The sequence below is a fragment of the Trichechus manatus genome, unplaced genomic scaffold (genome assembly GCF_000243295.1).
Source record: "Trichechus manatus latirostris isolate Lorelei unplaced genomic scaffold, TriManLat1.0 scaffold00191, whole genome shotgun sequence".
NCBI classification, from domain to species: domain Eukaryota; kingdom Metazoa; phylum Chordata; class Mammalia; order Sirenia; family Trichechidae; genus Trichechus; species Trichechus manatus.
The window spans coordinates 1289421-1303457 of NW_004444127.1; the positions used below are offsets into that span (position 1 = coordinate 1289421).

Below are 14037 nucleotides of genomic sequence, written 5' to 3' on the forward strand. Positions count from 1 at the left end.
AGGTCTTTTGCAGCAGATTTTCCCAAAGCAATATGTCGTTTTATTTCTTGACTGCTGCTTCCATGGGCATTGATTGTGGATCCAGTTGATCACAGTAGATGTAAATGAGCATAGATGATAGTAAAAGGTAGTAAAATAATTAGGAAAAAGTCATGTGTTTTGAGTCAGTATTAGCTTTGTTTTTTAACATAATTTAATTGTAAGTTTATAATGGCTGCGCTTAACAACTAGTTCTCTAAATTTCCTGAAAATTCAACAGTCAGCTGTCATGAGCTAGTACAAGTTGGCCCCAACACACCACCCGTTTTATTTTTACTAAAATATTGACACCATAAGACCTAAATATAAAATCTAAAATGATAAAGATCATGGAAGAAAAAATAGGGATGATGCTAGGAGCCCTAATGCCTGGCATAAATAGTATACAAACCATAACTGACAATACACTAACACCAGAAGAGAAACTAGATAACTGGGAGCTCCTAAAAATCAAACACTTATGCTCATCAAAAGACTTCACCAAAAGAGTAAAAAGAGAACCTACAGACTGGGGAAAAAAATTTGGCTATAACACATCCAATAAGGGTCTAATCTCTAAAAGCTACAAGATACCGCAACACCTCAACTACAAAAAGACAAATAACAGAATTAAAAAATGGGCAAAGGATATGAACAGACACTTCACCAAAGAAGACATTCAGGCAGCTAACAGATTCATGCTAAAATCCTCACCATCATTAGCCATTAGAGAAATGCAAATGAAAACTACAATGAGATACCATTTCACCCCAACAAGGCTGGCACTAATCCAAAACACGCAAAATAATAAATGTCGGAGAGGTTATAGAGAGACTGGAACACTTATGCACTGCTGGTGGGAATGTAAAATGGTACAGTCACTTTGGAAAACAGTTCGGCGTTTCCTTAAAAAGCTAGAAATAGAAGTACCATATGATCCAGCAATCTCACTCCTTGGAATATATCCCAGAGAAACAAGAGCCATCACACAAATAGATATATGCACATCCATGTTCATTGCAGCATTGTTCGCAATAGCAAAAAGATGGAAACAACCTAGGTGGCCATCAGCAGACAAATGGATAAACAAATTATGACATACACGCAGTGGAATACTATGCAATGATAAAGAACAACAATGAATCCTCGAAACATCTCACAACATGGATGAATCTGGAGAGAATTAAGCTGAGTGAAATTAGTTGCGAAAGGACAAGTATTGTATAAGACCACTATAAGAACTCAAGAAAATGTTAAATACAGAAGAAAGCATTCTTTGATGGTTATGAGGGTGGGGAGGGAGAGGGAAGAGAATTCACTAACTAGATAGTAGACAAGGATCATCTTCGGTGAAGGGAAGGACAACACACAATACAGGGGAAGTCAGCACAGCTGGACCAAAGCAAAAGCTAAGAAGTTTCCTGAACACATGCAAACACTTTGAAGGACAGAATAGCTGAGGCTGGGGCTCAGGGACCATAGTTTCGGGGGACATCTAAGTCAAGGTCAACTGGCATAACAAAATTTATTAAGAAAATGTTTTGCATCCCACTTTGATGAGTGGCGTCTGGAGTCTTAAAAGCTTGTGAGTGGCCATCTAAGATGCATCAATTGGTCCCAACCCACTTGGAACAAAGGAGAATGAAGAACGCCAAAGACAAGGAAAATATTAACCCAAGAAACAAAAGGTCCACATAAACCAAAGACTCCGCCAGCCTGAGACCAGAAGAACTAGATGGTGCCCAGCTACCACCAGTGACCACCTTGACAGGGAGCACAACAAAGAGTCCTGGATGGAGTGAGAGAAAAGTGCAGAGCAGAACTCAAATTCACATAAAAAGACCAGACTTAATTGACTGGCAGAGACTGTAGGAACCCCCAAAACTGTGGCCCCTGGACACTGTTAACCCAGAACTAAAACCATTCCTGAAGCCCACTATTCAGACAAAGATTAGACAGGACTATAAAACAAAAAATAATACTCGTGAGGAGTGTGCTTCTTAGTTCAATCAGATACATAAGACCAACTGGGCAGCTCCTGCCAAAGGCAGGATGAGAAGGCAGGAAGGGACAGGAACTGGTTGAATGGACACAGGGAACCCAGGGTGGAAAGGGGGAGTGAGTGTGCTGTCACATTGTGGGGATTGCAACTAATGTCACAAAACAATATGTGGATAAATTTTTGTATGAGAAATTAACTTGAGCTGTAAACTATCATCTAGAGCACAAAGAAAAATAAAATATTGACACTATATAAATTCTTTAACTTGCTTATTACTTAAAAATATATTTATTCATTCTTTCAGTCAGCCATTATTCTATCATGTGCCATGCACTGTATTAGAAACAGCGACACCATCATGAACAGGATGGCCGTGTGCTTTCCCTTCATTAGCTTACAGTCTAGTGAGGGAGATTTTCAGTTACCAAATCGACAAATAGATCACCAACACCAAAAACACACCCTGTGAGTAGATCTCTGAATGGAAGTAACAGGATGATGTAATAGGGAATAATGTTCTAATGGAAGGGGTGGTGGTGGTCTGGGTATAGCAGGGGAGAACCTAGTTTAAGTTCATGTCAGGTCGGGGAAGGCTTTTTGAGGGGATGACATAAGGTCCTGAAAGATGAGACGGGACCAGCCATGAAAATTCAGTGGAAGAAAATTGCAGAAGGATGTGTTCATTTGGGTATCATTTCTGTAAACTTTACAAACATGTAGTGCAGCCCTGTACATTGTTTTAAGAAAAATCCTTGAGTGGTAAAAATAGAGACGCTCCCTACCAGCTTCAAGATGGTGACTTCTCTTGGAGAGGGAGGAGAATGAGGTGGAGGTAGAAAGGGTCTTCAGCTGCATTTGTGTATTTTCTTGAAGCAAGAGGAGAGAGAGATCTGGGACAAATACAACTGGGTATTAACATTTGTTCTGGAGTCCCTGGGTGGTGCAGATGATTAAGCACTTGACTACTAGCCAAAAGGCTGATGGTTCTAACCCACCCAGAGGTACCTTAGATGTCAGTTACACCTCAAAAAAGCTGTGAGAAAGAGAAAAAGAACAAACGCAACATTATGAAACAAAAAGAAGCAGAAGGGGGGGAAAAATGGATCTGAAAAAAGAACCAGTTAAAATTCCGGGAATGAAAAATATTCATTGAATTAAAGATATTCATTTAATTAAAAAAAAAAAAGGAAAGAAAGGGAAAACCTCAAAGGATGGGATAACTCTAGACTGGACACAGTCAAAGAGTAAATTATTCAGTTGGAAGAGTTGTGAGAAATTTTCCCAGAGCATTGCTCAGAAGGATAAAGAGGGAAAAACGTGAAAGGAGAATAGATTGAGCTGCTTCCACATATGTTTAGTAGAAATTCTACAAGGATAGACTGGAGCAAATGACTGAGAAACAGCATTCAAAAGTATAACAGCTGAGAATTTTCTAGAATTGGAAAAGAGACATAAGTCCTCAGTTTGAAAGTGCTCATCAAATAATGAGGAAGATTAAAAAAAGTCAATTCCTACCTCGAAACAACATAGTAAAACTGCAGAAAATCAAGAATAAAGGGAAAGTCTTAAAATTTACTGTAGACAGATTATCCACTAAAGAATGACATTAGATTAACAGGAGATTTCTTACGAGTTCATGATAGCCTTTTTGGCCATCCTCGAAGCACTGATGGAAAACAATCAGCCTAGACTCCCATACTGAGCTGAACTCTGATTCAAGCGTGAGAGTAAAATAAAGACATTTTCACAGAAGAGAAAGGAACCCATCCCCAAACCCTTAGACTCTCAGACGTTTAAGTTGTATGCCCTTATATGCCTGCCATCCTGTGCTGGCCTCTGTCTCCCACAGAAACTATAGAGGGAGGAAGGACTGGATACAGCTCTTGTTGTTGCAATGTGAAGTTGTTGGAAATGCTGTGTGTTGCCCATGGTGCTGGGTGTTCCATCAAGACAGAGGAGGGAGATAGTTCCATCCATCTGCCTCCCATCTCCAGGAATTCAAAACACACGCAAAGGGTTCTCATCACCCCCCAATATCTCTGGGAGAACAGGAATGGATGGAGAGGAGGTGGCAGGGGTTCCTGGCCCCAGGGTTTTGGTCCTGCAGCAGTGGGGGCCTTGTGGGGTGATGGCAGAGGGAAGGGATGTGGCAATGGAGGGGCCAGGATCTGGGCTCTCGTTTGGGCAGAAACCCATGGGCATGAGAGCCCCCTCTAGGATGGCCCATTCTAGAGTCTCTCTCTGTCTTCCAGATTGTGGACAAGAACAACCGCTACAAGTCTATAGACGGTTCAGACGAGACCAAAGCCAACTGGATGAGGTGAGTGCTGCTCACTATGGATGCCCTGGGAGCCTTGTCCGGCCTCTGGAAAAGGGGCCAAGGGAGCATGTTGGGCTGCAGGTCTCCAGTGGAAGAGCCCCTCAAGGCTCCAGGACTGCTGTTTGCAGAGTTTGGGCCATGTCCAGTTCTGGGGGCCCTCCTACTCCCCCAGGCTTCCATCGGGGGCTCTGGAGGAGGGCCTGTGTCCAGGCTAGAGGTTTAGGGAGACCCTTGGAGGCTGCACCCTTGTCAATGTGTCTGAAGTACCCAGGCCCCAGGCTCCTGCAGCATTCCTGGGGGTGGGGATGAGTGGATGTCCCTCCACCTAGGACTTCGACACTTTATCACAGGTTAGGACTCTGGCTGGAGTTGTGGAGGGATCATCCCAGTACAGAAGTTACTTAAATGGCCCCTGTGGAAGAGGAGGCTTCCCGCAAAGTCTCCAGTTTAGTCAGTTTTGGACAGTGCTGGCTGCCCAGGCCTGAGTACTTCCAAGAGTGGTTTTATCCTGGTCCAGTGGTTGGGACAGACGTTTGTGCCAGAAAGATCCTTAAGGGCTGTCCAGAGAGAGCAGGGGACTAGCCCAGGACCCGCAGGGGTAGCTGAGTTGAGCCCGGAACCAGGGGCAGAGCGTGGTGCTCTTCCTATGGTGCTGTGCTGCCAACAGGCATAGTGTGCTGGCACTTTGCCGTTGAGGTCTGTGGGCAGGTGGGTGGACACACTTGCCTCCTTGGTGGCATGTCTCTGGGACCCAGGAGCGGTGGCTGGGGCTGTGGGTCTGGGTCGGGAGGGAAGAAGAGGCCTAGGATGGTTGAGTTCAGGTACACAACTGCACCTTGGATTGGGCCCTTTATCAGCATCTGCAGTTCCATGACCCGTGGATGCTGGGACCTGCTGGGCAGAGCACTGATTGTGCATGTGGGGCAATTAGGGATTGGCAAGAGGGTGCTTGCTGTATTTAAACTCTGAGACTTTCCAAGCAAATGAAGAGACATTTTGAGGTGGGGACATGACAGGTCTCCTGTCCCCTTCCCCGGTGGCCTCACCGTGGCCCCTGTGTGCCCCCATCTGAAAGCCATCCATGGGGCTGAGCAGCAGTTTACGCTTTGCAGCGCATTTTTGGATTTGGCCTCTTGTTTGCTGGGGCAGCTGTTCTCAGTGCCATTTAACAGGTGCAGAAGCGGAGGTACAGAGAGATAAGGGGCCCCTACCTTGTGATGTGGCTGGTCCCAGGATCCAGGACAAGCACACGTTCCCCCAGGCCCCACTCCAATTTCACCCAGTCTGGGCAGACAGTGCTCTGAATGTGGTCCAGGAAGGTGGGTCATCACTCTCAACTGCCTTCCTCCTCTCCTGGCCCCTGGGTCCAGGCCAGCTCAGGAAATGCAGTCGTCACCCATTTACCGAGCACCTGCATCGAATCAGTCTGTGCTGGGTGCCCAGGATGGGTTGCCCAGCCCTGCCCATCCGGCCCTCCCAGGACTCACACCTACCACCAAGGAAACACTCTAATACGGTTGTTGACTCAGGGTACAGACCATGTGCTCCGAGGGCCCAGATGGAGGACAGGCAGGAGGGAGCCTTTGAACGGGGCCTTCAATGGGCCAGGATTTTGTTGGGGGCTCTGTGAACCAAGATGCAGAAGTGGGGATGAGGTGTCATTCAGTCAGGCCGTTGGGTGGGCAGCACAGAGCAGACGCCTGGCCTGGGCTCCTATTGCTCCCCTGTTTGGCTCTAGGCAAGAAAAGGAGCGTGTGCTTCAGCTGAGTAGACATGTCCAATCTCGGGTCAGGCCTTCCTACACTGTCGCATTCAAGGCTTCAGAATCTCTGATGCTGATTCTGTTCCACTTTCCACCCAGTCTCTGACCTTTCTACCTTGGAGTCAAGGCTTTGCCATACCCCAAAGAAGGAAGTTCATTATCTGAACTAATTTAGTGATCATCTGACACCCCAGAGAATCTGACTTAATTGAGTTGGGGCTGGACCCCAGGTATTGGTATTTTTTAAAGCTCTCCATAGTGATTCTGACGTGCTGCCAGTGTTGAGAAGCACTGCTCTAGACTAGACTACAGTGGTAAAACTGAGGCCAGAGCAGGGCAAGGTCTTTTTCAAGATCGTGTGGTCAGTGGCAGAACAAGGACTGGAACCTGCAGCTCTGGACTTCTAGGCCGGTGTTCTTTTTGTTTGTGCACAAGGGAGTAGGTGCAGTGTGGCTTTCCTGGGCTGTGTTTGTGGGGACCAGTGGGGTGGGGTCTGCTGCCACCACCTTGCTAGCATGGAATCTGTCCTGTTCCTGCTCCCAGCCCAGTCCTGGTCCAAGATGGCGCCTGGGTAGTCACAGCTGGGGCCCACATCTCATTGAAGACTCAAGGAGTAGATTGTGTGGTTTATTGCCATGGAGATACCTGCCAGGTGAGCCATTTTACCTGGACATGCCCCTCTGGTGTGGCTGGAGTGAAGGGAAAGCCAGTTTATCTTGGGAATCCTCTTCCCCCCTTAATGACAGTCATCACTTCCATTCATGCAGCTCTTTACAGTTTGTGGTCACCTTCACTCACACTGTCACAGCCTGGGGTTTTGGGGTTGATTGAATGGAGTCAGTCAGTTTCTTTAAAAAATAGGAAAATGACTCTTTGGTGGGCTGGGAAGGGAATGGGCATCACATTTTGAGCATCAACTTGATGGCGGCCCTCTGCTAGGTGCTCTTAGTTCCTTAAATCACTGGTTTTCATCAGGGGGCTTTTGGAAATGTCTGGAGATAGTTTTGGTTGTCACAACTTGGGGATGGAGGGTGGACGCTGATGGCTTCTAGCAGGTAGAAGTCAGGAATGCTGATAAACGAAACGTCCTACATTGCACAGAACAACCACACCTCCAAACCAAAAGTTATCAGCCCCATAAGCCAGTACTGCTGAGATTGAGAAACCCTGCCTTAAATCCTCCTGACAGCCCTGGGAGGTGGCACTAGAATCATCGTCCTTACTTTACAGAGGAGGAAACAGGGCTTGCAGAGTTGTGTGGGTTGACTAAGACAGCTCCGCCTCTAGTCCCAGGTCTGTTTGAGTCCAGGGCCCGCCCCTGCCACTGTCTCAGGCTGGGTAACAGAGCCCTGGCCTTCTCTCCTATCTTCTGGGCCTGAGAGCCAAGGTGTTGGGGTGGGTGGGGTGAGGGTGAAGGCTGAAGGGTCTTTGTGCCCCGGTGTCTCGCCGAGGTTTTGGAAGCAGTCAGGATGGACCAGCCTCCAGGTTTCCCTCCATACCCTGCGCACCTCTCTTGGGTGGATCTTTTGGACCTTCTGGCTACAGGGTCGCTATGAGTCAGAATCGACTCACCGGCAACGGGTTTAGGTTGGTTTTTTTTTTTTTTTTTTTTTTTTTTTGTTGAGGGGCACCAGTTAAAGGGTAGACAGAACCACACTGTGGAGGAATTGAGTTCCAAAGCCAGAGAGGTGCCAGGCCAGACAGGTAGAGGGCTGTGCTGTGGTGGGAATGGAAGCCAAGGTCATTTCTGGTCTCCATCAGGTGGACCTTGTCTCCCCATGGGTCCTCTTGGGCTCCTCACATTTTACCCGTGAACTGCCCAAAAGCCACAGCAGCCCACCCCAAAAGGAGTTGCTACTAGGGCTCCCATTGGAGGGGCTTGCTTGGTTTTCCTGCACAATCAGGGCATATCCAAACAAACAAAACCCATTGCCGTCAAGTTGATTCCAACTCATAGCAACCCAATAGAATAGAGTAGAACTGCCCCATAGGGTTTCCAAGGCTGTAATCTTTACGGAAGCCGACTGCCAGGTCTTTTCTCGCTGGTGGGTTTGAACTGCTGACCTTTCAGTTAGCAGGTTAGCAGCCCGGCGTTTAGCCACTGTGCCACCAGGGCTCCTGAACCGCTCTTAAAGAGGTAGAACCGGGTTGGGGAGGGGCAGAAAGGGGTGGGGAGATAAGACAAAAAGCTTTCTGTGACCACACCTTAGTTATGACTGACACCAGCCAGTCCTACACATCACAGCCCGTGGAAATAGTCAGTAGTGTCCCTGTTCAAGTATTCTTCCTCTCAGCCATTCTGCTATATGTAAGTAAACGCTCTATAGAAGCAGTGGCCTAATCGTAACCCCAATAAGAATCCCTTATTCCTTTTAAAAACCAGTTGCCTTTGAGTCGATTACGACTCGTGGCAACCCCATGTGTGTCAGAGTACAACTTTGCTCCATAGGATTTTCAATGGATGATTTTTCAGAAGTAGATTGCCCGGCCTTTCTTCTGAGGCACCTCTGGGGTGGACTCGAACCTTCAACCTTTTGATTAGCAGCGGAGCTCGTTAACTGTTTGCACCACTCAGGGACTCCCTGTTCCTGTTTAAACCAAAAAAACCCAAACCCATTGCCGTCGAGTCGATTCTGACTTATAGTGACCCCATAGGACAGAGTAGAACTGCCCCATGGAGCTTCCGCAGAGCAGCTGGTGGATTCGAACAACTGACCTTTTGATTAGCAGCTGTAGCTCTTAACCACTGAATGACCAGGGCTCCAGTGTTCTTGTTTGAGGCTCTTTTATATCACTTTGCCTTTGCATCCTTAGCAGAAACCCCGAGGTTGCTGTGGTTGTTATTCCCGATACAGGTGGAGAGAATGAGGCTGGGAAGGTTAAATGGGAAAAGTTCAATGAGCTGCCCTAGCTCTCTTAGCTAGTCTGAGGTAAAGTAGGGCCTGAGACCACAGGCATTCAATCACCCTGAGTCCCGTGCTCCTACCTGTGTAACCCACGTATCTCCTCCCATCCTCTGAGGAGTAGGCGGAAGGGAGCTGTCATAGGAGGAGGGTGTGGTGGTGGTGAGCAGGCCAAGGGCAAGGACACCCAAGGTGCCTCCTGGCTCCCCCGCTGGGGGCCGCCAATTAGGAAGGAGGAGGACCACCCACGTTGATGGTCATTTACCCAATTGTGCTTTGTGGGATATTCAACCCAAGGAACGTGGCACCCCTGACCGAGCGTAAGAGGAAGCCCAAGTTCTCCAAGGAGGAGCTGGACATTCTGGTCACGGAGGTGACCCACCACGAAGCAGTTCTCTTTGGGAGGGAGACCATGCGGCTGTCCCATGCCGACAGGGACAAGATTTGGGAAGGCATAGCTCAGAAAATCACCTCCGTCAGCCAGGTCCCCCGCTCCATCAAGGACATTAAGCACAGATGGGATGACATGAAACGGAGGACCAAGGACAAGCTGGCCTTCATGCAGCAGTCCCTGTCGGGCCCTGGGGCTGGGGGCCGGGCCCCCACCATCATGCTCACCACCCACGAGAGAGCCATCAAGTCTGCGCTGCTCACTGCCCATTCCGGGCACAGCTTTCCGAGGGCAGAACTGGACGGCACCGACAGCCCTTCAACCAGCTGTGAGTATTGCCTGACCCCATGCGCACGCCCACCCCGCGCTCCCCAGGCTACTCAGTCAGGGGTCTCTCATTTAGTTTCCTTCTCTTGTGTCCCACTCTTTCCATTCTCTCCGCCTTCTCCCACTTCTGTCTTTTCTCCACCCTTTGTGTCCGTTCATCCTAGAATATTCACTCAGCATCTCTGTGCCAGGAGCTGGGAGGACAGAGTTGTGTGCCCTGCTCTGGGGGAGTCCGTAGACGCCTGGGAATAGACAGGCTTTCATTAAATCATTGCACAAGTACATTTGTCTTGAAGGAAGGGCACAGGCTAGCCTCAGAGGGTTCACACTGTGCTGTCGATGGCTTGAAATTCCTAGTAATTTTGAACATGGGGCCCTGCCTGTTCATTCTGCATTTGGCCCTGCAAATCATGTCCTGCCTGAGAGTAAGGCACGGTGAGAGCGGGCTGTCCTCTGGGGCTGGGGAGGGCTCCCTGAGGAAATGACAGTTGAGCTGAGCTGTGGAGGCTGAGTAAGAGTTAAGCAGGCCCAGGGCAGCGTGGGGCGCAGGGGCGGGGAGGGGAGAGCTGTGCAGGCAGAGAACAGCATGTACGAAGGCCCCTCGTCTGGAAGGCGCTTGGCACGTTCCAGGAACAGCTAGAAGCCAGGCAGGGAAGCCGAAGTGCAGCCGGTGAGGGGGAGGGGGCAAGAGACCAGCCAAGCCATCAGGACCCAGGCCACAAAAGAGCAGCTCCCCTCTCTCTGTGTCTATTCCTAGTTTCTTTATTTCCATATTGTTTTTTTTTGCTCTCCCCTCTCCTGTGCCATGCTGCCTTCCCCCACTTCTCTCTGCCTTCTTCCCCTTTCTGCTCACCCTGTCCTTCTCTAAGCTCCCCCTCCCTGTGCACTCACTCCCCACCCCTCTTCTCCCTCTCTTCACTTCCTGTGTCTTACAGATGGGCTTTCAGGGAGTGGGTGCCAAATTCCTGGCCTAGCCCTGAGATGGGCTCCCTTAGGGCTGTAGTTCTAGTTGGGGCTCACCAGAAGGGGGCAGTCGAGTCCCTTCTATGCCAGGGCTGCCCCCCTTCAGTTCTGCTCTGCACACACCCATGCCACCCTCAGCACGCTGTCTGCAGGGATGTGGACTGCCAGCCGGCCCGTGTGAGACGGGATGGGCAGGAGGACCCCGGGAAGCGCCCGAGAAGGTGGTTCAAAGACTCTGTCTTTTCCCTCCCAGGGCCCCTGGCTATTGGGATCAAGTCCATTTCCTGTTTGCCTGGGGCTCCTGACAGGTGGTGAATCATAGTCAGGTTTTCAGGACTGGAAGGGGACGTGGAGCCACTTCCTCATTACCCAGACGAGGAAACTGAGGTCCAGATGTGGGGTTGAGTCGAGAGGTGGCTCCAGAACTGGATTCAGAACCAGGACTCAAGCCTGGGTCTGCCTGCCAGCTCCCTGTCCATCAGTGTTGTCCTGAGTCTCTGGATGAATCCACCTAATTATGAGAAAAAGGAGGGGACCCAGCACCTGGTGAAACTCATTCCCTAAACCCTGCCCTGCCCACCCCTCGGGCTTCCGGAGACCGTGGGTACGTGGGTAACGAGGTTACCAGGTTACCGAGGTTACCGAATGTCACCTGGGCTGGGCAGGGAGTCTGATGTTGGTCAGGGTGCCCCCCCTCCACCCACAGGCCCGGGCAACCCCCCTTTCCCGGCCAGTAGGCCCAGCTGTTGCAAACCAGCCAGGGCCTTTGGTGGAATGAGGCCCTGGAAGGGAGGGAGCGGCAGTCACCTTGCCCAGCTTGCTCCTTCCCGAGGTTCTCCAGAATGGCTTTTCCAGATCCCAGGGTAGCCACTGCCTCACCCCGCAGGCCCACCAAGGCACTAGGCCCCGATGGAACCTGGGGAGACATGCAGCAGCCAACAAAATGACCAGCCCTTACTTTCCATCCCTCCCCAGGGGGCTGGCTCTGAATGTAGCCCCACAGGTCCAGGCAGGGAGGGGGTACCTGGCAGTAGGGTCAGCCTGTAGGATCTTTTGTTCCTGCCGTGGGAATCAGCCCATAATCTTGGTCATAAGAGAGCCCAGACCAATGAGTGCAAGGGCTGGGGCCCCTCCCTGGGTCCAGCTGCAAGTAGCATCTTCCTTGCAAGTGTCCGGCCACTCATGCGTGGGAGTGTGATGTGCCTGCCTAGGCAGCCACCTTGGGGGGACACATGACGGAGCACCAGGGCTGGTTGCAGAGGTGGCGCTCCTGGCTCTGCACTGTCCTGTCCTGTCAGTCCTGGTGCTCTCCCCTGCCTCCCTTCTCCAGCTCCTGCAGATCTCCCTGCGGTAGGCACCAGGGAGTTAAAGCTGCAGGTTCCAGCACGGCCACAAGGTGGCCCCAAGCAACTCGGAAACTGCCTGGTGGAGGCTGGAACTCAGCAGCCAAGAGCATCCTAGTGCCTTTTGGCAGCTTTGCAACTGCCTTCCTGTCTGCTGTCTTGTTTAGTCTCCTTAACAATCTTGGTAGGTGGGCAGGTGGTTAGGTAGGTAGATAGAGCAGTTGTTATCTTTACTTTGCAGAAAGTGAATTGCAAATAAATGAAGTGATGTGGCCCAGGCCATGGGCCACTGGGTTGACATGTCAGGGTCTCCAAGTCCTCTGGCTCAGGCTCTTACCCATGAGAATGTAGGTGTCCTGTGAAAGGAGGGGGGCTGGGCACTGCTCACGCTCACCTTTCTCTCCAGGGGTGCCTGGCCCATGCCCCTCAGGGATTTGGGGAACCGTATGGGCTGCGGAGAAGACGTGTGCTGAACCAGGCTGAGGGATGGCAGGGTAGGGGGATGTTAGGGTGTTTTTCAGGGGTGGGTCCAAGCCCAGGGCTGCCCCTTCCTCCCTGTTGTAATCGTTTGTCCTTCTTTGTTTCTATCTTCCAAGATGACGAAGATGAGGAGGCACCTGGACCCTCGCGGCAGCCTCTGCGGGTGCCCCTGCAGCGGTCTCCGGAGGAAGAGGCCCGCCTGGCTGGGCCTGCCCTGCTCTGCTTGTCCTCCTCCTCAGACCAGTCAGAGACAGTGGGTCCCAAGCCAGAGGCTCTGCCCCAGTCCTTGCCTCAGGCCCAGGCTGCCTACAGGACCCCTCAACCCCACATCAGCCCACCCACCGCAGGCCTCGACTGGCAGCTCCTCCATGCCCACGCTCAGCAGACCGAGGTGTTCCAGCAGTTCTGCCAGGAGCTGGTGGCGTTGCACCGGGACATGGCAAGCAGCATGCACGTCATCAGCCAGACAATGGCTGAGCTGTCCGGCCGCATTGGTCAGATGTGCCAGACGCTGACAGAGATCCGGGATGGGGTTCAGGCATCGCAGCAGGGGCCAGACAGGGCAGCCCCCATGGGCTCTGCCCCTCAAACCAAGGCCTCCCCAGTGGAGCCTCCCCAGGCTCCCCCAGAACCAGCCCCGACAAGGACTACCAGGTCCCGGAAGAGGAAGCCCAATTTCTAACCAGGCCAGTCTGCGCTGGGAGGAAGAGGATGGAGGCCAGACGTCCGGCCTTGAGACGGGCCAGTCTCTTGTGTCCGGAGCAGGACCGATGACCCTTGTAGGATATTTGGGGGACTGTCACCTGCCCTCGCCTTGCTGGCCGGCAGCCCCGTGCTGTAACAGAGCACCCATTCAGCCCCACTCCCTTATTTTTGATGGATGCTCAGGATGCAGGGAAAGTGCCCTGCTTGATGCTTGCTTGGCCCTGAGGATCCTGCTCCTCCTGGTGTTTCTCCAGGGAGAGGGGGAGGAGCACTCATGGGGAGCATTCTGAGTGGAATCTTGCATTCCAGCCTCAGCGCTGCTGCATCAGCCTCCCCAACTTGCCCTGCCAGCCCTGGTCCTGCTGCTTTCAAAGGGGGAGGCCTGAGGATGGGCAGGCCACGCTCAGCCCCCAAGGAGGGGCCTGTCCTCCCTGGCGCCCCTACCTTGGCCTTCTGCTTGCCCTCGTGTGTGTGCTCAGCCGCTGTGCTTGCCTGTTGTGGAGAGGGGAAAAGGAAGGGCTGCGGCTGAAGGAAGGAGAAGACGGCCTTGCGTTCTTAGAGATAGCACTTTATGCTTGTCCCTGCACTTGCAGATGTGAAATCACAGTGGGTGCTCAGGACAGCTGGAGAGGCAGCCAAGTCAGGTACTATTATTGTTGTTGTTGTTAATTATCATCTGCATTTATAGATGACAAATTACAAGGCCAGTTAGGGGTGGGCCAGGCCTGGAAGCCAGGACTGTGGATTCTTCCAGCTCCCCTGCTAGAGGCCAGATCTGTAGTGGTGGGAACAGGGCAGGGAGGGGGGAGTGGGGCTGCTCCTT

At 51.4% G+C, this 14037-nt stretch overlaps 1 protein-coding gene across 1 annotated transcript in view; it reads left to right on the forward strand.

The window, feature by feature from the left end:
- PRDM11 (PR/SET domain 11) overlaps positions 1 to 14037 on the forward strand; it is a 53797-nt gene that overhangs the window by 25165 nt on the left and 14595 nt on the right. Inside the window, exon 4 of the mRNA XM_004387649.3 lies at positions 4273 to 4340. Within this exon, the coding sequence (XP_004387706.2) occupies positions 4273 to 4340 (68 nt within the window). The remainder of the gene's footprint in view (positions 1 to 4272; positions 4341 to 14037) is intronic.